Genomic DNA, 25,413 nt, shown 5'->3' on the forward strand with positions numbered 1-25,413 from the left:
TCACCTGTAGGTGTAGTAGGTATAGATTTCTAAAATGAGGATCATCATTCAAGCTACAATGCAAAGGAGACCTTAGCAAAGGCTGGGTGGCGTGTTGGGTCAGATGCCGACTGATTCTTCTTATATCAAATAATGTGAAGTGGCACGATCAGGCAACCGAATCAACATGATCAGAGGTCAGCTGGTCATCAGTTATGTTACCTAAGTTTCTTGCAACCTTGGTAGGAGCAAGAAGAGTCCATTTCTATGTTGTGATGCATAGCTTTAGCTGGTCAGACAAGCAGTTCGGTTATAGTGAGGTTTAGTTGGAGGTGATCTTTCTTCATGTGGATATGTCAGAGAGAGAATCCAAGATCTGTACCGAGACCATAGGGTTGTCAGGTGGGAATGGCAGATGAAGTTGCGTCGCAGTGATATATGAGTCCATCCATGCAGGTGGTGTACATGGAAAAGATAAGGGGCCCAAGCACCAAGTGATTAGCCAGTGAGATAGTATTTAAACCAGGAGTGTGCTGTGCTGCCCATGTTTGAGAATATATGGATAGTAAGATGGGCTGGGTACTAAGGACAGAGGACCGATATACTGTATGTTCATGTTAGGTTTCATATTCTCTGCCAGTGCTTTGTTTATTTTTCCCTCCCTGTCAAGTTAAACACTCCCCATAGTTGGTTGATCATTGAAATTATGATAGCTCCTTGTTATCTTATTAATGATCAAGATATATATCCCCAACCGCCCACTGTCGAATTCTGATGAGCTTCTGTAGTGTCGACCAGTCATAAACGCTAGGTCAAATTTAAGACTCTTTTCCTCAGTACCTTGTTGGTGGAATGAGTTGCCCAGTGCTCTCCGTTCCTGTGATATTTTTAGGTCTTTCAAGAGGGGTCTAGAGACATATCTGTACAAGCACTTATTTATTAAGTGTTTTTTATGCGTTATGGTTTATATATTATAGTATTTATTTATTTTCTCTAGGGTATTGATTGAATTGACATTGTTGTTTATTGTTGCTATAAGTCTTACCAACCGTTTTAATTGTTAAATTTAACTTTGTATTGTATACAAAAAATATCTGCTACATACCATAACCATAAAAAACCATTACAAGGAGAAAAGTGGCAAAAAGCTGAGTGGTGTTGGTGTCACTCACTCATAACATCTAATGGAAATACTGTAAGATAATGTGTGAAATAGGCAAATAGCTTACACATTTTACAAATTATGCTGTCGAAGGGTATTTCCATATCTGTAAGAACAAACTGACAGCTCTATTTTAAATATTTTGCCTTTGTTCAACCACCTACCAATCGCACTGGCCGTCACATCTCTTGTTTAGGCTACGGTGTGTCAAATATAAGGCTACTTGAGGCTCAACAACGGAGATTTTAGTAAGCAAGTAAGTAGGCCTAAGATAATGCCACCAACCTGAAGCTTTTGTGTTATGGAAGACTAGCCTACATTTAGATAGCCTATGAACTGTTGGCTATGTTTTTTAGGCTAACATTTCTTGATTGATAGGAACTCCACACAACCATAATATTTAAAATATGCAGATTCGCGCATGATTTACAATATGGCTATTGTGAATTGGGTCACTATGGTCTGTCATTTGTAAAAAGTGGGTCCCCAGGAAAACGTTTGGGAAACTGCTATACACCATATAGAGAATGATAAAGTCAGGCCTATAATATGTTATACTGTAAATTAATACATTTACATGTTGACCCATAAATTGAATAGAAAAAATGGTATGCAGAAAGTGCCATTGATAACATATGATTGCTCAAAGTTCTTATTTAAGTATTAAAATACAGTGTCTAAAATATACTGTAAAATGCCTTAATGCAAACAGAAATATATCAAAGGAGGTTTGGTGTGGCTGAGTGAACTCATAGTCAATTCAATGGTACCAGCAGTTGGGAATTTAAAATTCAAAAAACAGGGAGCATCTTTAAACATTTTAAAGGAATTAATCGAATCCTTAGAGGCATGTCACAGACTTGCCATTATTACTCAGAGAAAACATTCCAGAAACAATAATGACTAGAGTCAAACCAAACAGTTCCTCTCTCACCCACTATTAGTGCATTACTTGGATATCACCCCAACTAATAGTGTGCATTTACATCGACATATCCAGTACCGTTTACATTTGAAGCAGACCAAATTTTCTTGGTTTGCAAAATGACTTGAGTGTCCTAAGTATGGCATTACAGCCTTTTCACTGCACTCTCTTGCAAGGAATACAGCTTATAGACCATTCCATGTTGAGAAGCTCTCCAGATAGGTGGTCCAACTACATAATGTGTTCACTAATTTATCACTCCCATAGTATCAAAGTCCTTATCAGTGCACATCAGAACCTGGCAATTGATATTCCAAGGCATTTTTCTTGCTAGCAGTGCCATTTTGCTCTGTAGTGAGAACTCCTTCCACTGGGAAGGACAGGAACAAGCTGTCTTTGAGTTTTTTACATGGAGGTGACTCCTCATTGTCAAATAGAGGTTCCTCTGTGACATCGTATGTGATGCTCCTTGCTCTGCGCTTGGCATTCTTCTTTTCCTGTTTGTAAGCAGCGTTCATGCTAGCTAAAACCTGAAGAGTTAACATTAACAACCATTTCAGTCATCTGTCTCTAATGAATGGGAAAACTTGAAAATGTTCTATCAGTTCATATACAACAAAACACTGTCGACATTGAAACCATCAGTGTTGTTATCAAACTTACCATCTGTCTTAGTGTATTATGTTGCTCTTGCATGGCAGTCATAAAATTCATGACTCCCTCTTCGTTTAACGGATATGACTCCTCATTGTCATGAGTAAGCAGATCCAGTTTCATCTGGTTTATCTACATCAATGGGACAGACCAAAAACGTGGACAGTAAGTTAGTTGCATATAGTTACTGCAATAGGGTCAGTAATTGCTAGTCAGTTGCATATAGTTACTACAATAATGTTAATAATGGCAAGGGGTAATTCCATATTAGTTTAAAAAGCCTTGAAATCATGGTCTCATAGATTTCATCCAAATATTTAATTTCGTGATGCAAAGAGAGATACAAAGAATCTATTTTAATCAACCTCTGACACATCTTGACAGGCCAGTAAAAGGGAAAAGTTAGATCTAACACTTTTAAGCTGTCTACAGGATGACCTATTGCAACAAATACAAACATAGAGTTTGACCTTCATGCGGTCCTTCCAAGGGTTTTTTAATCAATTTACCATTTACCATCTTCAGTGTGTTCCTGTACTAGTGGACTGCACTCAAAGTTGTGTACCTGGAAGTGCTTCACATTTGAAATCACTTAAGAATGAGCATATGCATTTTTCAAAATGTAGAAAAATATGCATCTGATTTTATTTCAATAGATAAAAATAAATCAGTGGTGGGTAGGAAAGTGATTTCAAAGAGATGTTAGAAATATAAAGATTGTCCTACACCAGTGTGCCAATCACCAGTGTGCAAATTTGTGTTTTGTTTAGAAAGTAGTACCCATGCAATACTGGTTTTGGCCACAAAACGAGTCAGTTTGGAGTAGGAATATCTCAAGAACAAGGAGGACATGGTAGACACTTTGGACAAAATGTCAGCAAAAATTATACCACTGTTTTTATTCTAAATGAGTGATCAAAATGGCGATATATTACTTTTATCTTATCAATGCGCATCATGTATGTTTTGGCTAGCAATTTCCCATAACTACCTTTTCTATTGCTTAGATATGAAGGGTGGAAAATAAGTTAGTTAAGCTGCTAGTTAAGATACAAAACACATACCTCATTGGGCATACTGGCTTTCCTATTAAACATTAAACAATAAGGCGTGAACTTTGTAGTAGTGTTTGTTGATGTTCGAAACAGGGACAGCACTGGATCAATGAAATCATCCCAGTCTAACTGCTTTTCTGAAACAACATCCTTGATGGCATCCCGCAGGAGACCACTGGTATGGTCATAAAGGGCATTCCTCTGGGGCGGATCTACAGGTGACACCTTCTGAACTATGTTCCACCTGTCACAAAGGTGCTTTGAGACCTGAAACAACAACAACAACAAACAATAACTCAGAGCACAAACGCTGAGACAAAACCTAATGAGCAGCTCTACACAACTGTTCCAATCTGAATGAGAATGATCGTACATGTCCTCTCTCTCACCATACCTCCTCACAAAAGTCTGCTGTTTGACAGATGTAAATCATTTTCAGTGACCCAAACCTGGAAGATAGATCATTTTTAATAGGCTGTGATTGAGTATGCTATACATAGGTCTGTGTAAGTTGCAAGTTGAGTCATTAATACCTGTAAATAGATGTGGAGATGCACCGTGCAACAGATAGAGAATCTTTCCTTTGGACCGGAAAACCCTCCACCCACTTGCTAAAGTAATCAGTAATCACCACCACATGTATGTTTCCAGCTGGCACTGTACCAGGAAATGGACCTGATAGGGAAAGAATATACAAGCAGATATCCATCAACTCACATCTCCATCTGCAGCTTATTTCTTTGTTTACAAGATCTCTGTTTTTGTACCTAATATTTCAACCGCAATAACTTCCCAAGGACCATCCACCTTTATTGGCCGAATTATTCTGGCCATGTTTTTATTCCTTTCTGTGTGCTGGCAGGTTTCACAAACTTTTATCTGGAAAAACAAACACTCAATCATATTATATGGCCATGAACAATGCAAATGTAGTAGTATGAAACTGACAAAGAGTTGGCTAGCCTATGCTACAGTCTTATTAACGGTAACATTACCCAATCCACCACGTCCTTGACTATGCCAAGCCAATAATATTTGCTCTGTATCCTATGCACAGTCTTCTTCTGTCCGAGGTGGTGGCCAATATCATTAAAATGACATTCTAGAAATATCTGACGCTTTCGTTCAGATTCAATTACCACCTCTCGCTTCTCCTCCTTTTTGGGTCCAACATAATATAACCGTCCATCTGTGAAAGTAAGTTAACACCGTGTGGGTTATGTTGCAACTAAGTAATAGTTTAATGAAAGTTGTAAAATCCAATGCAACGCAACGGCCCAGTTAATGCACTAAAGCAACTTTCGTAGCCTACTCGATAGAAGTATACCCCATATTCACCATTTACAACCACAGCAAGAAAACTGCTAAAGGTATAATCGAAACCAGAATGTGTAACGTTAGAAGGTTACCATCAATGATGAACTTCTGAGCGTAGCGTTTAAGATTTTTCTTTCTAATTGGGTTCATGGACTGTGGGTAACATCCCTGCGCTACAAATGTGTATATATCCTCGAGACGGTTGGAGCTTGACTCAACCACCTCCTCTTCAGCTACTTGTATGGAATCTACACTTAACATCATGTAAAGTTATACGTTAATACGGATCCATGTATGTTTTTGTAGCCTTTATCTGGGTGACAGGCGCCTAAGCACGATTGTCATGTAGAATAATGGTTCCGTAAAGCTGCAGACGGACGTTTTTTACTGATGGACGACACTGTTTTCAAAATATCTGTCCTCCGATATCCTCTTGCTCATATTGAATGCTGTATTAAATAAAACAAATAAATAACTGTTTGTATCGTCTGTTTAATGTCGGCAACATTTATTTTATTTGATCTTGGTGGCTAAGTCATAAAAAATACGGCCACTAAAAAGACGCATGGGTTTCCATACCGGACGAATATCTGCCATGGACCTAAACAAAAAACGTCACTTCCGGAGGCAAAACTGTCCAAAAAAATTACAGCTTGAAAATGCTGCTTGTTTTCTGTTTTAAAAGATCACATGTATGTAAAATTAGTTGCCACAGAGTAATGTTAAATTGAGGTTACTATAAACGTTATAAGTCAAACACTAGTCATGCAAAACAACGAATGCATGGTCGATAAATTCTACACTTGTAGCTGTTTTTGCACTGACAATATTTTTCTAGAGGACTACAAACTTCATGTCAAATATGTGTCTGAGGAACAGGTTAAGTGGGATTATCAACACGTAAGTTAAATGCATAAATCAGTTATCACCACTATAACGCGTGCTAGTGAATACAAAATGTGGAATTCTTTCTGATTTTCCAGATTTTGAAAACCCTTGGTTGCACAACAGTCGCCCAATATGATGTCGTCCTCAAGAAGGTTTGTTCCGTTTAACTCATTTCAGTTTCAATACAGTAGGGCCTGGCCCTCAAATTATTTATATTGCGGTTACTTGTCTGTCTTCAGATACATGCAGAGGTTGAAAGGCGGAAAAGTCTAAGTGTGAAATCAGCCGAGAGAGCTGAACATATAAAGAAGCACTACACACCACTCCATCCGAATGTCTATCACTTGGAGGTAAAACATGGAATTAAAAGACTTTAAAGCCGACGATTTATTGCAAAACCCAATACATGTTTTATAATCCTTTTCAGGAGGCATATCTGGTCCCAGAATTTATTAATTTAGTGCAATATTCCTTGGGCAAGGATGCTACCAAAGAGGGACTACTAAAACTGATCCACTCTGAGACTGGTGAGTCTCAGAAGGAATATAAGTCTTAAAGTTTAACTTCAAATTAGATAAGTGATGTATTGATATTTGTCAAATGTAGTTTATGACAAGGAATTTTAATGTGTAATTGATTGTTTGTAGCACAAAGGGTCTACAGATTTCCATTGTTCACCAAAGACTTCTGCCATGAACTTATAGAAGAACTGGAGCATTTTGAAGAGTCAGATGCACCTAAAGGAAGACCCAACACCATGAACAACTATGGGGTAAAGCTCCAGTTTGTCCAGTTTCAAGTTATCCCAATTAGCACAGATAAGCACACAGAAATATCCCCTTTGATTTAACTTATTTCAGATCCTCCTGAATGAACTTGGCTTTGATGAGGCTTTCATCACTCCTCTCCGGGAGCTTTACCTGACACCTGTGACATCACTGCTGTATCCTGACTGCGGAGGCACGTTTCTAGACAGCCACAAGGCCTTTGTGGTGAAATACTCTATGAATGAGGATCTGGACCTGAGTTACCATTATGACAATGCAGAGGTCACCCTCAATGTGTCACTGGGAAAAGAGTTCACAGAAGGGAATTTATATTTTGGAGACATGCGGCAGGTGGGTGTAGTGTTGAGAAGTCTGCACTGGAATTGGTGTTGGATTCATTGATGTTTACAGATATTTACTGTATTTAATAACAAACCAAACTCCAAACATTATTTAAAAGTATTGCTTTTATTTACAGTCATACAATAAATACTAGAAACACTGTGACAACCTGTTTCTCCAATCGTTTGCCAAAGCAAAATAAAAACCCAGCTGTACTTGTTCCTGTCTCAATGTGTGTAACAGCACCTTGTGCCCCATTTCCCCCAATGCCCCAGGTCCCGCTGAGCGAGACGGAGTGTGCCGAGGTGGAGCACTGTGTGACCGAGGGCCTCCTCCACCGGGGGCAGCAGATGCACGGGGCCCTGCCCATCTCCTCCGGGCTCCGCTGGAACCTCATCGTCTGGATGCGGAGCTCCCAGGAGCGCAACAGGCTGTGCCCCATGTGCAATAAGAGGCCTGTGCTGGTGGAGGGCGATGGCTTCGCCGATGGATTCACCAAAGCGGACATAAGAGCTCAGAGAGCACTGTGTGCCTTGCACTGAGGGGCTTCTGTGCTGTTTTGTTTGTTTGACTGGTTGTTTGTTGTGCCGCCTTGTTTTGCCTCGTCACTGAAATCAGTAGTTATCTTTGGTTTCCTACAATCTCTTGCTTATGGTGAGTGTTTTGTTTGTCTCCAAAGCAGGTCTTGAGAAAGACACAGTAGCACATTTTATGAAATTTTTTGAATGTCAAAGTTCACGGTGGTGCAATTACTGCTTTTGCAATTTTCTGATTTACTTTTTATGGTGTTGGAATATTTTAAGTGCCTGTGCTTTGAGGTACATGTAATTGCACAGTCACAGGTTGTAAAATATTCTGTTAAAGTGAAAATCCATGTTGTCAATTATAAAGATAGATATTTAAGTATACACAAATATAGCTTCCATTATCATCTTTACTATAATAGTACTCTGTAGAAAATAAAAATATTTCATTATCTATAAGATTACAACCTAGGTATACAAAATAGATTTTCAGCGTCACATCACAGATTGCATGTACATACAAAACTTTATGGGCTAAATGAAAGAGAATTGGAAATTATTCTGCTTGGCATTTCTGTTAACAGGAGACAAATGCTACAAATTATATCCTCTGGTCACATTACAAACAGGACATTTCAAGTTGTAGCCAGGTAGACATTCCTAGACATTCCTGTAGGTATTCCACCTACAATATTGGTGTCTCTCTCCCTCTAATGACCTATAATCAGTTACTAAATACATTGTATATTGACTCAGATTCACACAAAAATATTGGTAATGTTGTGTAAGTCTGGTAAGTCTGTTGTGGTAAAGGTGGTAAGTTATTGTAAAACGTAACAATAACTTATCTTATAATGTAACCTAGCAGCGTGTGAATTTGGGCTTTAAAGCTATTTGGTTGTTTCTTTTCCCCCAGCCATTTCCAACCATCGCAGAGGCAAGAAACAAAAAAGGAAATAAAAGGGTGTTTCTTACACAAAAGACCATTAACTACATAATCCATACACTTAAACAGCACCACAAAGACATGGAATCCCTCTGATCATTCTTTTTGTTTTCCACATACTACTTATTTGAATAAATATAGATAAACTTGTAGGTAGATTTGCACATTATATTTTCTCATTTACAGTACATACAGTTAAAAACTCCCTCTGCTCATCAACTATTTCATACGGATCTCAGTGGCATTATGTGGTTTAAGACTGAACATAGTGCATTCGGTTACTGAGTACAAAGGTTTGGTAATACTTAATACCGGATCAAAGTTTGAATTTTGGACACAGGTCTTATACACGGCATCCATCTCAAATCTGCGGTATAACATAAAGTGGGAGTCCATGACAAATGTGTTTGGCCATTTCCCTTGCATTGTCCTGTCTGCAGAGCTTTTGTGGGAGCAGAGGAGAATCATTTACTCTCCTGACAGCGGGCCCCACGGGTCGGGTGGGGTGGGGGGGCTTTCTCTGTTTGCCTCGCCGGCGGCACAACTACAGCGTTGTCTCACTGCTCATGTCCCGGTGCCGCGGGTCCGTGTCCGTGTCCTCGTAGTCGGACTCCATCTCGATCTTGACCTGGGGCACGGGACAGGCCATGCCGCGGCTCATGGGCCCCGCCGGCGAAGACGGGCAGGAGATCTTCAGGTGCAGTGTGATGCTGAGGAGCAGCAAGTCACGGTTATGAACGCACAAGGTCCAGCCAGTGACATGGTGGTCAGGATGGGGAGGGGGGTAGTGGGAGAGAAAGGGGCAAATAAGGGGAGGAGCGCAGAGCAGGGAAGACAGCGATCGCCACAACACAGTCCACAAAAGAGTTCAGAGGAGAAGGCAGGGGAAAAAATGCAAAAGAAGAAATCAATCTGGTCATATGGGTACGGTGGAATTGATAATGATTGGCACACGTTGTGTTTTCAGGGTGAGTAGGGTGCAATTCAGCATGCGTGTCCTACTCAGTACTGCTTAGTAATAGTCCAACAGAATTCATCCAATACTGATGGTCAAAATATAATCTTTAAAGTAATATTGTGTAGAGGGACCTCTAAACTTAATATCTGTTTAGAACCAATTCCACTAAAAAGCAATGCAGACCTGAACACCACCAGCCATGCCCTATACTACCAGAAAGAAGCAACACAGAGCAAAGCCCAAGTACACACACACTGACAACATTTACATGGTGTGAATTAAGGTGTGTGTATGCACAGCAACCCAAAGGAGAGAGCATGGAAGATTGGCTTAAAACTCACAGGCGGTAAAGATGACAAAATGAACACAACAAAACATGCCACACAACATTATATACTCTGTACCATGGGGAAGACGTGTAAAAGTGGTGATCAAAATGTTCAGAATTATTTAATTCACGCACAGAGGAAAAAGAAACAACCAAAAATCCCAGTGGTGACTTGTGCAAATGCATTTCTCAAAGTGTAAAGTCGTATTTTCAAAATGACCTCTTTTCATACAAATGTTTACATGGACAATTGTTTATTTCTATTTATTTAGTTTTCTTTTTGAGCAGCAGCATGACATGAGTTTTCTACAGATGTTAAGGGCTTAATGGGCCCGTCTGGCCACGTGAGGTCACATGCACCATGCTGTTGAAAAGGAGGTCAGCGTATTGACCTATGTGTTGTGTCATATGAGATCTATGATTCATATCTGTCAGGCACCATCAGTGGTAGATTCACAGATTTAGTGAGCACCCGTAACAAATGAACCATGTTTTTTTTTTCTCAAACAGAAACCTGTAGATTTTGATTTTTTTTGTGTGAAAATGTTTCAAGAAACAATGGAAAACATTACAAATAGTCTTTAAAAATAACTGTTAAACAACAGAATGTCTACAGACAAGCTTACTGATGCTTAAAAAGTTCTATCTGCATTGCTTTTAAGTGGATGATGAGAACATTAAGGGCATTATGCTGGGAAAGACAACTGAACAGAGTGAGAGACGTAAAAGTGAAAAAAACAATGTCCACTCAGGTTGCGTATAATAAAACTACAACTGTGCAGTGTCTCTATAGAACCAATACTCTATTGTAAATATGTAACTATGTAATAAATATGTGGCATATTATACTTGAAGCAAGTCTAACAGTCTACTTATGGGCACAACTTAATGTGTTACAGAGAATCAAAAGTTGGTAGCGAGCCACAATGTAAATGTATTTGTATTACAGGACAGATTATTACTGGGGTGTGAATAAGAGTAAACATTAGCAGGCGAGTGCAACAGAAGGGGAAATGTGTCAATAATTGTAATAATTGCCAGGCTGGCAGTGTGCTGCCCACTCTGAGTTGTCATCTGGGGCCTGCAAGAGGTCACGGTAGGGGACATGGAGTTTGAGTACACAGTACCTGCGGTCCAGGTCGGAGTCTGGGGGAGAGCAGTTAGAGTACGGGTGGTACTTCTCCTGAGGAGGCAGAAAGCAGCGAAGGTTCACAAGATGTCCAATGGGTGGCAGTAGTGGTACATTATGTGTAAAATTGAAAACAGGGGCTTTCTTTGTCTTCATCTCTCTCTCTCTCCCTCTCTCGTTGTGTGTGTGTGTGTGTGTGTGTGTGTGTGTACAAGAATGTGTGCTTTCACATGCAAAATGTGGCAAAATGAGGGGTGTTGTTGAGGGGTTAATGCTGTGGCCCAGAGAGTGTTTACAAAACAGTGCTGTTGTGCTTTGGGGTGCTGCTGCAGCTTAACTTGAGCGATAACAGAGGCCCTGGCAAGCACTCTAAAGCACGCTTACCTCGTCCTCACTGTCATCCACTCTTGACTTCTTCTTGTCTTTTGTTGTCTTCTTCTCATCCTCTTTCTTCTTCTTCTCTTTTTCAGGCAAGAGATCATCCATCCAAGCTAAGTCATGCTGCGAGAACACCATGTCCAGCATCTTACGCACCAACAACAGCCCAAGAATCTAAGAATAGAAAACAAACATTCCATTAGTTCTTCATCAGATTTCATATTGGCTTAACATCTGCAAAGCTGAAACTACTTAGCAGTGATGGTAAATTTCTAAGGTTCTTCGGTGAAACGAGACCCTTCAGATTATATCCTTTGTACAAGGTCAGTAAACTCCTCCAAAGGAGACAGGGCCCTTCTCTTTTTCTCAGAATGTCTGATGAGCATGCAAATTACCACAGATGAGCACACAGGGCTTCATTAGTTGCTCTCACGATTTGACATTTGAAACCTTTACAAAAGAATCAGCAAGAAAATAGGGCAGCAGGCGTCCTTGGGCACCACCCATCACCTCCACAAACCCTATAAGCCAAGGCTGTCTACACAGCATATGTAGCAATTAGAACATAGCATGCACACACTCAACACACACACACACACACACACACACACAACACACCACACACACACACACACACATACACACACACACACATCAATGATTTACCATAACAGGAAAGATAATGGCCAGAAAAGTGGATTTGAGAACCCAGAGGACAATGAGGCATATGATCTGGATCAGTGTGAAGAGGTGAATCCGTCTCAGGGGCACATGGCGCAGGAAGCTGAAATCAGGCTGGTGCTTGGACGGCATCAGATATAATTTTATGCGGTCCCAGAACTGCAAGGAAAAATACACAAGTTCAGTAGTTTCTGCTGTAACGAACGACAGTGAAGTTACGCAGCAATTCAGTATTCAGTCACTACTTTGAAACCTCATTATAGCTCTCGGTGGTGTTATTTCATATTCATCAGTTATCAAGTAATCTTTGATTAGACTGCCTCTCCTTGGATCTGGTATCATATTGGGATTGGGGAAGGAAAAGTACACAAATTCAATAGTTTCTTCTGTAATGACAATGGAGTTACTCAGTAATTGTCACTACATTTGAGACCTCATCATAGCTCTCAGTGGTCTTATTTTACTCATCAGTTTTTGAGCAATCTTCACTTAGACCGTCTCTCATTGAATGAGGCATCAAATTGTTTGGCCACTGACATTTGCTGGAGTGCGACTCTGAAAACACCTGCTAGGACTGCCAAACTGAGCGGCCTCCCTTCTCACCATGCCTGACAAGAGTACAAGAATTCATCCTGAAATTGCGGGCCACAGACATCAGAAGCATACAAATCACCTGCTCACTCCCACATGAAGAAAGTACAAGAGGAAAGTTAATTATTTGATCATGATTCTCGCTGAAATTAACTGTCACTACATTGCACATATCTGTACATGTTGTTCATACATTGTTCATATTACATAGCCATATTTATTCTGCTCTATTACTGCTAATACACTGCACATGCTTATATTTAATTTATACTACTCTAAACCACCTTCTGAAAACAACTGTTTACTACTGTCTACACTGCACTATATCTTTTGTCATGTCTATGCACCACCTACTTGTATATCACATTGCACATTTCTGCATTTTTGCACTTCTGGTTAGACACAAACTGCGTTTCGTTGTCTCTGTACTTGTACTCTGCACAATGACAATAAAGTTGAATCTAATCTAATCTAAACTGTCTATGAACTGTCTTCACCCTGAGGAATGTCAACGATGAAAAACACAGAATGGGCGCTCGTTATGATATCCTCAGAGAGGGTGTCAGTAATCAAGGATATTTGACATCCTCACCCAAAGCACCAAATGGCAGAATTGTGCATGACTTTAAGAGTCATTAGAGGTTTAAAATCCAGTCCGATCAGTGCCCCACCATGCGCTCTGAATTTCAAAGTGAAACATTTTGTAGCAATTTTTGATTGGTAAGACTGCTAACTACTGTATCACTCATTACAAAACAAAAAAGAGACAATATCACTCACTACAAAACAAAAAACAGAAGCCCTCATAAATGTAATGGCTGCATTTCTCAATATTCTTTTGGGACATGGTAACCTTGAAATAGACCAGTGGTTCCCAAGGTGTGGGTCATGCCTCCCGGGGAGCTCAGACTTGCTTAGTAGGTGGTGGCCACATGGGTTGAAGATGTGAAATGGAAAGAAATGGAATGAAAGCCATAAACACCCGACTACTGGTCAATTTAAGTATGACAGTGCTCTTACAGCATAATAGCCTGTAATTAACCTATTTTGTAGCCTATTATATATATATATATATATATATATATATATATATATATATATATATATATATATATATGTATATAAATACTAATTTAGTCTTATTACTAAGACCTGCCATGGAAAGTTTGGGGACCACTGAAATAGACATATTTATTTTGAGCCAATGTGGAAATATTTTAACTTAACTTTATTACTGGGAAATTCCACGGAAAATGGACTTTTTGTCACATCCATAACGCCAGCGAAATGCCTTGGCATTTGTATGATGTGAATGATAACATTCATTTTTTGTGCATTTTTTCTCATGTACGTTCTTCAGCCAAAAATAGCAAATGCTCAAATTTCATGTAATCATTCACATCAAACCATACCATCACATTTTATTGGCGTTATGGATGTTACAAAAACGTAATTTTCCATGGAATTGCCCTACTGCATTTGCATGGATGGAGCATTCCGCATTACCTGAATTCCACTGAGCGAGGCCACTCCCATGTAGAGGAAAACTCCATAAAGTACTGGCATTGGGATGTACTGTGCAGAAAGGAAGAAATGAACTAAAACTCACATGTCAGTGATGCAACATACATAATTAAATAAACATGTATGAGAAATGCTGTATTCTTATAATCTGACACGATTCATGTTCAAGACTACGCCTTCAAACTAAACCCCTCGTATCGTACTAGGACCCCCGGGTATCATGCTGCAAGATTCATCTCTCACCTGAAGTACAGGGGCCAGGAAGATGGACACTCCGGTGAGAACAAACACAAGAATCCCAGTCACTCTCTGTTCTCTGCATTTCAAGAAAAACAAGAAGAAAGCCAAGACAGAGTTACATAAATCACTGATTTTGTTACCTCTTTTCTTCATAAACTCTCTCTCTCTCTCTCTCTCTCTCTCTCTCTCTCTCTTCTCTCAGTTCACTCACCTCACCCCCAGGAACTGAGGCTGCTCTCCAGGTGCGCTGGACTCGCTCTCCATCTTAAGGGAGTCTATGTGGGCAATGGAGATGACAGTGGCAGCTACGTACCAGGGCAGTCCCAAGAAGGAACAGACTGCCATCAGTATACCCACACACAACAGGTCCAAGTGATAGCCACACCCTTTCTGCGAGATGAGGAGAGAACGTTAAAAAGTTAACTAGAAATGCAATTCCAAGGAATTACCAGTGCATGAAAATGCAAAAAATGGTACACAAAATATCATATATAAGGACATTTTGGTAGTGGTTGCTAGATTGTTGCTAAGGTAATTGAGATGTTTGCTAGGATGTTGCTAGGGTAGACATGGTGGTTGCTATACTAAATACAGTGGTTTCTATGCTGCTTGCTAGGGTAATCATGATGGTTGCTATGGTGATTGCTAGATTGATAATATGGTTGTGGTTGCTAGGTTGTTGCTAGGGTAATTGAGATGGTTGCTATGTTGTTGCTATAGAAGACATGGTGGTTGCTATACTAAATACAAAAGTTATTATGCTGTTTTAAATAATTTAGAAACAGAACCAGACTACCCTAATGATAACGGCTATTGTACCTTGAGTTTGTTCTCCTTGCGATTGACAATAACAGCACTGATTTGTTGATCCATGAAAATCAGGATGCTGACAAGGAGTGCTGGAACAAAGCTGGCCACATACACCCACCAGGGGTTCTTTCCGAAAGGTAACACAATCCAGCCGCGACCTGGACGGGTGGGCTGTATAGAGACAGTCCCAGTAAAGACATACAATAATACAGCAGCTTCTAACAATATTACTAAAAATACTGTATAACATATTAGAAATAGGCTTACCTTAAATTCAGTGGGAACAATTAGTTTAGGAGTCTTTAGCCCCATCAACATATCAAGACCCACAAATGTCATGATTGACATGAAGATGGAGAAGTCACTGATGAGCTTGCGAAGCTGGACATTCACAGATATAATGCCAGTCACACACACACACACACAAAAAATGGAAATTATGGAAATATAAGTTAGAGTTAGATATTCACTTGAATTAATTATTAATTACTGGTATTAAAAGCAGATGACCATGCACATTCTGTAACATTCAATAGACTCAGTGGCAGAAAATGCCCTACTGTTATTAAGAGCACTGGGAATGAGGGAACTTGAGAGGTAATAAGGGAAGAGAAGAGAAGAGAGGTCTTTGGGAGCCTTATCAGTAGTGCACAGCGCAAAGCCCAGTGGTAAGCAGGGTTTGTCGGGAAATTATATACTGGTATAGGAACAGGCAGGAGTTTTGGCTTACATTTTCACTGCTATATGTTCTAGCTTCATTCAATTTACTCTACTTTCTATATTTGTTAGACTGCATGCAGAGCTTCCTATTTGGGCCTTTGTTATTTGCTGCCATCCCTCACCGCAGTGGGGAAATAGCGGCTGAATTTGAACTTCTTTAGGGAGACAGTCATGGAGTAGGTTCCAAAGAAGAGGATGAAGGACATCAGAGCCAGGTCGGGCACGAACTTGCAGGACTTGCCCACCAGAGCACCTCCATACTTCACACACTCCTTCTTACTGAGCTGCGTCCAGTCCAGAGCTGTAATATTTAACTAGGAGAGGACAGCGAGAGCGAGAGCGAGAGAGAGAGAGAGAGAGAGAGTGTGTGCGAGAGTGAGAGCAAAAGAGAGCGAGAGAGAGAAGTACAAAGAGGAGAAGTAGAGTGGGAGGTGAAGGAAGGTCGTGTTTGACAGACGACAAAGAGAAAAAAGAGAGAAAGATAAAAAGAGAAAGGACAAAAACCAACCATGGACATGGTTGGAGCCATGGAGGCAGCCTCCATTTCAAAATGTGTATGGATCTCCCAACCCTCTTATCTCCCAACCCTCTTATTCAAAACAAATACCCAGCATCACTCTAGTCTACACTGTGATCCTTTTAGAGATGCTCTATACTTACTACCACCAATTGATATAAAGCACAATTATTACAAGAAATAACACACACACACACACACACACACACACATACACACACCACCACACACCCAACCTCCAGCATAGTGGTATCTCAATAGAAATCAGCCACTTACCCCAAACAGAGCAGAAGTGTTGTCTGGCACTGGCACTACAGCAGAGAACATCAGTGAAGCCACTGCAGAGACAGAACCACAAGGGGGAGGAGGAGGAAGAGGAGGAGGGTCAGGGTTGAAGGCCTTGGGCTTGGTGATGGCATGAGTGGGATTCCATTAAAATGTTAAAACTACTGATACAGGTAGTGACTCATACTCACATCGGACAGCAGCCGAATTGGTTTTGTGCAACAGAAACAAAAATGAAATATATCAGTTAAAACAGTCAAATAAAGAATCCAGTCATTCCTACACATCACATTGATTTTATTTCATGCTTTCCTTGTTATATATTACTTAAAACATGGTGAATGAATCTGTATAATGTCACGTAAGAAATGAAAAGATCAGAAGATTATTTAACAACACCCACCTCTCCCCTCACCATCTTCCCTTACATGCAATTCTAAACAATTTGCCAAGAATGGACTCACTCGGGTCAGGGGCGATGCACTCGCACTTGTACTGGGTGACGTAGTCGGGCTTGAAGTCTGTGTTGATGGGGTAGTACTTGAAGGAGCCCACCATCTTCTTGATTGCGTCCGAAATGAAGATGAAGGAGATGAGGCTGGAGAATCCCTCCTCGGTGAAGCGTGTCATGTACTTGATGATGTAGCTGGCGTCTGTGGCCACCAGGAAGAAGCACTGCACGCAGGAGTGAATGCCGATCCACAGGCGCAGCTCCATGTAGTCAATGCCGTTGCTCCTGTTAGTTGAGGGGGTGAAAGGTGGAAAACAAGTAAAGAGTTTAAAAAGGGCTTGTTTGAATATCAAAATGACAATGCTTCACATTTCCACCAAGAGTTTTGATGGTTTGAATGTTCTGTGTGCTCTTCACACAGTGTGTATTTTTGTTTAAGTGTGTGTGCATTTGCGTGTGTATGTATAGTATGCATGCCTGTTTGTGTGTGTGTGTGTGTGTGTGTGTGTGTGTGTGTGTGTGTGTTTGTGTGTCTGTATGTGTGTGTGTGTGTATGTGTGTGCGCGCGCATGCATATGTCTGTTTGTGTGTGTGTTTGTACATGTGTGTGAGGGTGCATGTGCTTCCTTGCAGTCATGAAAGAGGTGAGCGAGAGACGCTCACTTGCTGAATTCATAGAGCAGTTTCTCAAAGATGAGGATGGGCCCTGTGGAACTGAGGATGATGAGTGGCTGGCCACTAAACAGGCAGAATACTGTCCCGGCCAGAGCTGTGCCCAGGAAACTCTCCATCACCCCCTGATGGACAAACACATTGTTGTCAAAGAAATTCTATCTTTGGGGCCACTGCTATGCTATCTTAAGTGACACTACATCACAAACCTCCACAAATAAAATGGTAAGAAGTCAACAGCCTATGCTGAAAATACAAACCAATAAAATACACAGAACTCACTGTGTGTCTCAACTTAATATATTGGTGACATTCATCAGCATTTGTCTAATATGTGATTAATTGACCACTGGCACCAAAACGTGTACCTGGTAGTTGTCAGTGGCATCTCCAAGGAGGCCACCAAAGGTGATTGCGTTGGTGATGCAGCCCAGGTAGATGAAGAGGACAGCAGAAATGGACTGAACATGAAAGCCCTCATATAAATCACTAGGGAACCAGGGAACCTTACGCTTGATGTCTAAGAACAGGCCACCACAGAATCTGTGGAGTAGAATTCATTCAGTCAGCGTACTGCTACTGTACATGCTACGTTAAATGTCAAAGGTAAATAGCATTACAGTGAGAGGATACGCTAGCAGTGAAGCTAGCCACTATTTAGCTATGTCCAAATACCCGGTTAAATATCTTTTTAGTTTGAAGTCTATTTGTTTGTGAGTGAAATTTCTCCCATACCGGTGGTGCACTGGTCCAATCCAAACTGGGCAAAAGTTTTCAGAAGCAGAAAGTGGGGTGTAGACATATGCTAGCTCAGGCAGAGCCATAATTAAAATGTACTGGTGGAAGACATCTAAGCAGGATAATGAGCTAGTCAATGTTCTCTCAGGCAAACAGTTATCTGTTTATCATAGTCTACGTGTTTAGAATAGTCTCCCAGCATCAGACTTATAGACTAATGCCCGACAAATGCTAATATGAACATGAATATGAATATGAATTATAAGCTCCTGATTTAATGAAAAACTTTTCTATTGCTCCAAATAATCAATCAATCAAGTCCAGCGCCAGAACCATTTATCTCTCACCTCTTATTATATATTGATTTATTGTTCTATCATCAGAAAATAAGTTATCTATTTAGCTCCACATACTTTCTAGCCAACACTGGTTGGTTATTTGTGGTCATGGTTAACTGTACCATTTGGCCTGTGTCATCAGACAGTTTTAATCATTTGTACACATCCGCCTCACTGCTGTGCTGTACCTGCCAGTGAAGGCCAGCTCCTCTCCAAGCTCATGCGCTGCGGGCATCTCCTCATCGTCACCGTGGCCTCCTCCCCCACCGGCTGCCCCGTTCATCTGGCCAAGCTCGTTCAGGGAGAAAACTGACTTCCTGTCACACACACACACACACACACACACACACACACACACACACACACACACACACACACACACACACACGCACACGAATTTACGGTAAACATGAATAGGGAATCACAATCTCAAATGTGGCATGAAATGTCCCAACCAAAACAAAGGCTCTCACCATTAAGACTCGAGCATATTGTACCTTTTGTCAGCTGAGGGCACTTTCTTGGGGGGCTCAATGCGGATTTTGGGGTCCCATTCCCCAGGTGGCAAGACGATGACCTCGTCCAAGAACTCATCGATGCCGGCAATGAGATCCTCCCGATCCCTGGCTTTGTATGCGACATCACTGAAGAGCTGTAAGGAAACAAAAACATAGATGCAGAAAGGTGAACATGCAGAAGAATACATTCATGTGATTTGTAATAGTCCTTCTTATCCGCTCAATCGCACACAACAAATGCGTTTTTAAATTTCAAGATCACCAGGGAGAGGATTTTCACATTTTCATTCTCATGGAGGAGTGATCCTGAATACTCACATCATCTACCATCAGGGTGGCGATGGCTCTGCCAATCTCATTATAGGACTTGGCTTTGCCATGAGGTCCCAGGAGAACAAATAAGAACCTTGGTTGAAAACAGAGAAACATAAATATTAATTAGGCCTCTCCTAAACCTTACTGTCTGTACTTTTACTTTGCTCAATGTATATTCCATAAGGGTAATGTAATATGAATGAATAAGAGAAAATGGTGAGGGTGGACATTAACCTGGTGGGCACGGGGACCTCAGTCAGTCCTCCGAGTGTGGTTGCCTGAGCCAAACGTACAAAGGCCACAAAGGGTTTGTCCAGGAAGTCAACTTCTCCAATCAGGACATTGGATGCCTCTGCATCTCGGGGGATCTTTTTAATGAATTTGTTCTTCAGCTGCGCAAAGAAGGGGAGAATCCAGGGAAATACATTATGACCAAAAGGCATAAGGAAACAAGTCCAACTGGAGCCATGTATCCTCCATTCCAAAATCCCATCCCATTCCCATCATATCATGAGAAACATCCTTCTAGGAAGCAATATATCACAGATATATATTATTTACTTTGGGTTTTATTACACAGGGGGTTTCCATATAGCACAGCTAACCTGACCTATATCAAATGATATCCTGTGTGTTTAGTCTCTTCACACATAGCTAGTGTCACAACAGAGAATACTTTGTTCTCTGTGTAAGGTCTACAGCAGGTTGCTCATTGTTGGACACTTAGATAGTGGATGTAAAACTAGGGATAAGACTGAGATTATGTAGCACACATCAGTGTATAAATCAAATGTAAAGATCTAAGTCTCAGGTTTGTCTTATGCTAAAACATCATAGCTGGCAGTGTGTCCAACATAGGTTTGAAAGATGTAGTCAAAAATAATGTCCTCATTACTAAGATCATTATCTTGATAATTCTACATGACGTGTAACAGACTCACAGACCTTGCAAAAAGCACCAGGCAGCTAATGTATGACCATCACTTGGAGAGTTCCGTCAGAACTTTACAATGCATTGCATTCAAAATTACATTTAAGGCCAAGAGAGTGAGGATAAATTATTATAATGCAAAATCTCAAAATCATCTCAGTCAGTCCTGAATGCTGTAACTGTACCATGACCCTGCTTGTCTATGGGCCACTGGCTGGTCAAAAAATTACTGTGTAGACGAGTACAGGTGTTGGCACCATATAATGATGCCAGCGCGTGTCCTCAGAGATGGCCTGCGAGTCTGCATGTGAGAGCGAGGCACGAGGACCTGTTTATAGTGGCAGCTCAATGTTGACCCAGACAAACCCCTCCCAACCAGATCACAAGCCAGCAGTGCACACACACACACGCACGCGCACATACTCACGCACGCACGCACGCACATTCACAAACACGTACACACACAAACTCCATACAGGACATACACAACATGCAAAACTCTATGCATCAATAAACTCTATGGAATCCTAAGAGCATCCTTTAAAGACGTGTAGACTGACAGGGATGTTAATGCTTTTAGGCTTTAAGTGAATGTAAGCATGCGACAAGTGCATTAGCATTATTATCATTATCAGTATTCAGTCGTCAGGCTTTGATCTGGCTCTTGCCTTTATGTACAAATAATAGCAATCGTCATAGTAGTAATTTGCTATTTTTGTAATTTGCTATTTTTGTATAAAAATATCTGTAGCACTACAAAACACAATGTTGACTGAAAGCATATGGCTAATATAATAACTTCACAAAACTTTGTCACCAAACAAATGATCTTTTTTTCCCTCTTTAAACCCTGAACATAGCTAAATATTGTCCTAAAAGGTCAACATCACTCTCCTAGATATTGGTACGGCACTAACAAAAACCCAGGCTTGATGTTCTGTCATCAATACATACCACCTCACTTAACCAAAAACCAATACTGGTTGCCATGGCAACTGTGGATGGGAGAAAACAAACCCTGAAGCAGTACAAATAATTGTCAGTGTAAATATCATATGGAACAAACTCCCCAAAGGCATGGCAACATTTCAGCCCTCTGCACAACTGCATGGTGAAAGAGGGTCCAGGAGAATGATTAAGTGAAAACAATAAGGTTGCTCCGGCCGTGCTTACCTGGTCTGTGCTTGGTGTATCAGCAATATCATTCATACTGCGACTTTGGGCATGACCTGTAATACAAAATGCAGGCATACCTCAAACACCTCAGGGCAATGTAAAGCCTCCTCCTACATGAATTTCATTGTATGAATAAAATGTTGTAATGATAATTGGAACAAATATACAATTGAAACATTGTGGAACGTATTTTTTCGCCAGTGGAAATACAAGTTTGTGGGCGTAGTTATATGAAAGATACTCTGTGAACTGTGTCAGACAGCATTGCAGCCTTCAGCAGAGTATTGCAGAGTCTTAAGTAGCATACAATGAATAACAATCAATTCATTTATCAATTCATTGATAATTCAATCAATAATCACACTGGTGCAAGAATTGTTTAAACACAAAATATAATTTGGGACAAATGGGATGAGGAAATGTGTTAAGAGTGCCATGAAGGCCAGGGAGTGAGTGGGTGGTAGAGTGAGTGCCGGGGAGGGCAAGAGAAGAATAAGGGAAGGGTGGAGACTCACGCAGACGGCCATAGTTGCCTGCCTGTTTGGAGCGCAGGTCTTCTGTGGAGCGGTTAAAGTTTGCTCCCGCGGGTGGGGCACGGTTTGGACTGCGGTCTGGAAAAAGGGAGCGAGGTGGACAGAGTGAATGGCTAGCCGTGCGCTAGGCGACTTGTTACGCTACAGTGGACAGAGACAACTCAAAGAGGGTCACGCTCGAGAAGAGACATTCACTCACTCACACCACCGCTGCCATTCTTCCACTCAACCGCATCATGCAAATCAAATCCAGGAAACTGACCTAAGCGGCCAGTGCAAGCGGGTAGTGTCTTAAGACGCAAGGTGTCTGGGGAGAGGGTGGAAAGGTCATGAGCAGCACTCACTGCCAGCACTTCCGCCGCCTGATTTGCCGATGTCTGCCAGGGAGCGGTGGATAGGCTTCTTGGTCTGATGCCTGTGCTTCCGCAGCAGGACGAAACTGATCTTATCCCGCAGTTCCGGACCAATCATCCCCTCTTCGATCTGTCTCTCGATAATGTCATCTGGAAAAGAAGCCATTTGTACCATTGTCGTGACCATTCATTAAAATTATAAGGATGACTTCTAATCCTCTCCAATCCAACAGAGCAATAAATACAATTTGGTGAGCTTTAGAGAAACAAATCAATGATTTTTGCTTCACCCACCCTTAGAGGAGACAAATTGATAAATACTGATAAATGCTTTCCGCTGCAACCAAGTGTGAAAACAATCTTTGGAGAAATTATTCTCATTGCAAATTATTTAATCAGCACAAAACTTTTCATGCTTTGTTAAAAACTTTTAATTGGAAGTGTAGTATCATATTTCTGTATATTAATGTCTGTGCAGAGCTATATGGCATGGCCTCAGGAAAAATACTAAAACTCTAAGCTAGTATGTCTCAAATGTACCCTCAAACTGGACAGCTGCTTTCTTTGGTTTCTTTTTACAACCTGCCTGAGTTTTTTCTTTGGCTATCAGGTCAATCTCTGATTGCCCATACACAGACATGAAGAACACTTTTCACTAGACAAACATGTGTGGAAAACATGGGAGACCTTGCCACTACTTTAGAACATTGCTTTTTTCTGAACGCATTACATGTGCACAGTAATTAACTCTGCCCTGTCACTCACCCACTATCTGCGGTAGGGAGTACCCCTCCAGGTCTAGTAGCACAGTGCCAGTTTGTAGACAGGTGCGCAGCTCAAACAGGCTGTGCAGGGACAGTGTGGACACATGAGGCTTGCTCCACCGCTCACCACCCTCCTCCACCTTCTCCTCAAACTTCACCCACCTAGAAGACAGGTACAGGGAGGAGAGTATGACGTCAGAGGATGTCCAAGATTTACTGACACTGTTGGGTATAAGTTTCTATGGGTCCTTGAATGTATGTGTGTGTTTGTGTGTGTGTGTGTGTGTGTGCCTATCTGAGGTCTTTTTGTGTTTGTATTCATACATATTGACCAGTGTGTCTATGTGTTAACAGACTTTTGTTTAACTCGGTAAAGTAAAATAGAATGCGCGTGTGATGTGTGGTCAATTCCCATGTGAGTGGTCAGATATATGTCTGTGTCTGTGTCTGTGTCTGTTTCTGTGCTTGATGGGGCATGGCCAGGCTGGATGAGGGAGCAGAGGAATGGGCGGTGAGACGTAGGAGAGAGGCTACCTGGCCGACTCCTTCCACTCCAGCTCGTCCCCCTCATGCTGCAGCGTGTCCATCTCTGTGAACAGGGTCGGTGTGGGCATGTCATCGTCATCTCCCAGGATGTAGCGAAGACGCTCAGCCGCAGGGGACACTGCAAGAACACACACACAGGTACATACGTTTGTCTGTTTGGCCAGTACATGCTTTGTGAAACACAACGACTGTTATCCTGTGAATAAAATGCACTTTCCAAAGGTGATGAATACATTTACATCGGCTGAGGTGAAATTGAGGTGAAATTGATATACGCTTTGTGATTTAGCACCAAACCTCAGACATCGCTGGAAAAGTAAAAGTTCCATCGGACTGACCTTCATAGAATGTAAGCTTTGCACTGTTTGTTGGCAAGTCAAGGATAGGTTATTATTTAAATGGCACAATTCATCCACGTTGGTAATTCAAAATTGATGGAAAAATAAAAGATTAAATAGAAGCTTCAAGAACACAGAAAAACTAACTGAACAAAAAAATGACATAAAAAGTTGGGTGGAATTGATCAGTTAAGAAAAGGCATCTGAGAAGAGTTGAATCTGTTGTCTAGATTTGAAACTTTGGGAGCACCCTTGATCTCATCAGAAAGTTGGCTTCAGAGCTCAGTAGCATAGCAGCTGAATGCTGCTTCACCATGTTTAGTTCTGACAGAAGACATTGATTTATCTCCAGTGTTCTGAGAGAGTGGGTGTATACTGTTGAAACATCTAAGTGGTTATTTGATCCTGTCCTATTTAGTGCTTTATAAAGCAGCACTAAGGACGGAATGGAAGCCAGCATAAGGACTTAAGCTTCGGAATAACGCGTTCAATTTGTAACAGTGTCCTTGACTTTAAGTCATTTTGCAAAAACATAAGCATAAATCTCTCCTCAACATTATTTCAGTTTCAGTTGAAAAAAAAATGTGACTCATGAAGTTAATTTGGTCAGTGCATTTAGATTCTTGGAGATCACAGTCATTTCTTTGCATTCTAACCATGAGCCTGCTGTGGGCCCTAGACTCTCGAGCATTTTGATCACAAATGGGAGAGGAGTGGTTTATTTGCATTTGATTCCACCTCCTCCTCATCCCCATACAAATCTGAGCCACAAGCGCTCTAACGTTTTTCAAGGCTCAAGGGCTCAGGGAAGCCAAGAGGGAGCAGGGAATTAGAATCGACAAGCAGACAGACAGACACCTCAGTGGAGCAAAGGAGATAATGCCTCCTCCAGCTTAATTGCACCATGACGAGGAAAACAGGTTGGCCTTCTCCTTGAAACTCATTTGCAACTCACTTTTAACAGAAGCATGCAAGACAGAATTTGTCTCAGACGTAGCAAATTGACAAAAAACAATGCAC

General features: G+C 41.1%; 3 protein-coding genes across 7 annotated transcripts in view; 1 reads left to right on the plus strand and 2 right to left on the minus strand.

Moving 5' to 3' along the window:
* Positions 1–1,770: 1,770 nt before the first annotated feature.
* On the minus strand, positions 1,771–5,473 carry zgc:113436 (uncharacterized protein LOC503528 homolog). Its single transcript, XM_042100118.1, has 8 exons — positions 5,185–5,473; positions 4,771–4,964; positions 4,543–4,654; positions 4,309–4,450; positions 4,170–4,224; positions 3,785–4,042; positions 2,730–2,852; positions 1,771–2,596 (listed from the first exon to the last, which is right to left on the minus strand). Exons 1-8 carry the CDS (start codon positions 5,354–5,356, stop codon positions 2,348–2,350), a joined length of 1,305 nt encoding a protein of 434 aa, XP_041956052.1. The 5' UTR covers positions 5,357–5,473; the 3' UTR covers positions 1,771–2,347.
* A 233-nt stretch (positions 5,474–5,706) lies between these two features.
* Positions 5,707–7,995, plus strand: ogfod2 (2-oxoglutarate and iron-dependent oxygenase domain containing 2). Of its 2 annotated transcripts, none has more exons than XM_042100120.1 (7): positions 5,707–5,992; positions 6,076–6,132; positions 6,220–6,330; positions 6,408–6,507; positions 6,628–6,752; positions 6,841–7,098; positions 7,365–7,995. In XM_042100120.1, the coding sequence occupies exons 1-7, from the start codon at positions 5,858–5,860 to the stop codon at positions 7,629–7,631; spliced, it is 1,053 nt and encodes a 350-aa protein (XP_041956054.1). In that variant the 5' UTR covers positions 5,707–5,857; the 3' UTR covers positions 7,632–7,995. The 2 variants fall into 2 exon arrangements, with proteins under 2 accessions (XP_041956054.1, XP_041956055.1); XM_042100121.1 differs by having other exon boundaries at positions 6,685–6,752.
* A 324-nt stretch (positions 7,996–8,319) lies between these two features.
* Positions 8,320–25,413, minus strand: part of slc4a5a (solute carrier family 4 member 5a) — a 27,933-nt gene continuing 10,839 nt past the window's right edge. The window contains exons 5-27 of one of the 4 annotated variants that reach the window (XM_042100114.1): positions 24,044–24,173; positions 23,511–23,671; positions 22,737–22,895; positions 22,375–22,470; positions 21,857–21,912; positions 19,987–20,144; positions 19,756–19,843; positions 19,417–19,571; positions 19,108–19,236; positions 18,212–18,386; positions 17,835–17,968; positions 17,185–17,456; positions 16,712–16,746; positions 16,041–16,232; positions 15,466–15,579; positions 15,208–15,369; positions 14,600–14,778; positions 14,392–14,464; positions 14,131–14,199; positions 12,019–12,192; positions 11,359–11,526; positions 10,973–11,028; positions 8,320–9,269 (exon numbers count right to left, since the gene is read on the minus strand). In XM_042100114.1, the coding sequence (XP_041956048.1) occupies positions 9,104–9,269; positions 10,973–11,028; positions 11,359–11,526; positions 12,019–12,192; positions 14,131–14,199; positions 14,392–14,464; positions 14,600–14,778; positions 15,208–15,369; positions 15,466–15,579; positions 16,041–16,232; positions 16,712–16,746; positions 17,185–17,456; positions 17,835–17,968; positions 18,212–18,386; positions 19,108–19,236; positions 19,417–19,571; positions 19,756–19,843; positions 19,987–20,144; positions 21,857–21,912; positions 22,375–22,470; positions 22,737–22,895; positions 23,511–23,671; positions 24,044–24,173 (3,101 nt within the window). In that variant the 3' untranslated portion in view covers positions 8,320–9,103. The remainder of the gene's footprint in view (positions 9,270–10,972; positions 11,029–11,358; positions 11,527–12,018; positions 12,193–14,130; positions 14,200–14,391; positions 14,465–14,599; positions 14,779–15,207; positions 15,370–15,465; positions 15,580–16,040; positions 16,233–16,711; positions 16,747–17,184; positions 17,457–17,834; positions 17,969–18,211; positions 18,387–19,107; positions 19,237–19,416; positions 19,572–19,755; positions 19,844–19,986; positions 20,145–21,856; positions 21,913–22,374; positions 22,471–22,736; positions 22,896–23,510; positions 23,672–24,043; positions 24,174–25,413) is intronic. The other 3 variants (XM_042100116.1, XM_042100115.1, XM_042100117.1) reach the window with 3 other exon arrangements.

Source organism: Alosa sapidissima, chromosome 8, assembly GCF_018492685.1.
Source record: "Alosa sapidissima isolate fAloSap1 chromosome 8, fAloSap1.pri, whole genome shotgun sequence".
Lineage (NCBI taxonomy): Eukaryota > Metazoa > Chordata > Actinopteri > Clupeiformes > Clupeidae > Alosa > Alosa sapidissima.

Bases quoted from the DNA above. Each gene is read 5' to 3' on its own strand.
- ogfod2 (XM_042100120.1), top strand. From the start codon at position 5,858: ATGCAAAACAACGAATGCATGGTCGATAAATTCTACACTTGTAGCTGT. The intron at 6,753-6,840 runs GTAAAGCTCCAG...AACTTATTTCAG, and splicing joins ACACCATGAACAACTATGGG to ATCCTCCTGAATGAACTTGG. The intron at 7,099-7,364 runs GTGGGTGTAGTG...CCAATGCCCCAG, and splicing joins ATTTTGGAGACATGCGGCAG to GTCCCGCTGAGCGAGACGGA.
- zgc:113436 (XM_042100118.1), bottom strand. From the start codon at position 5,356: ATGATGTTAAGTGTAGATTCCATACAAGTAGCTGAAGAGGAGGTGGTT. The intron at 4,225-4,308 runs GTATTAATGACT...TCTATCTTCCAG, and splicing joins ATCTCCACATCTATTTACAG to GTTTGGGTCACTGAAAATGA. The intron at 4,043-4,169 runs GTATGGTGAGAG...TTGTTGTTTCAG, and splicing joins CAGCAGACTTTTGTGAGGAG to GTCTCAAAGCACCTTTGTGA.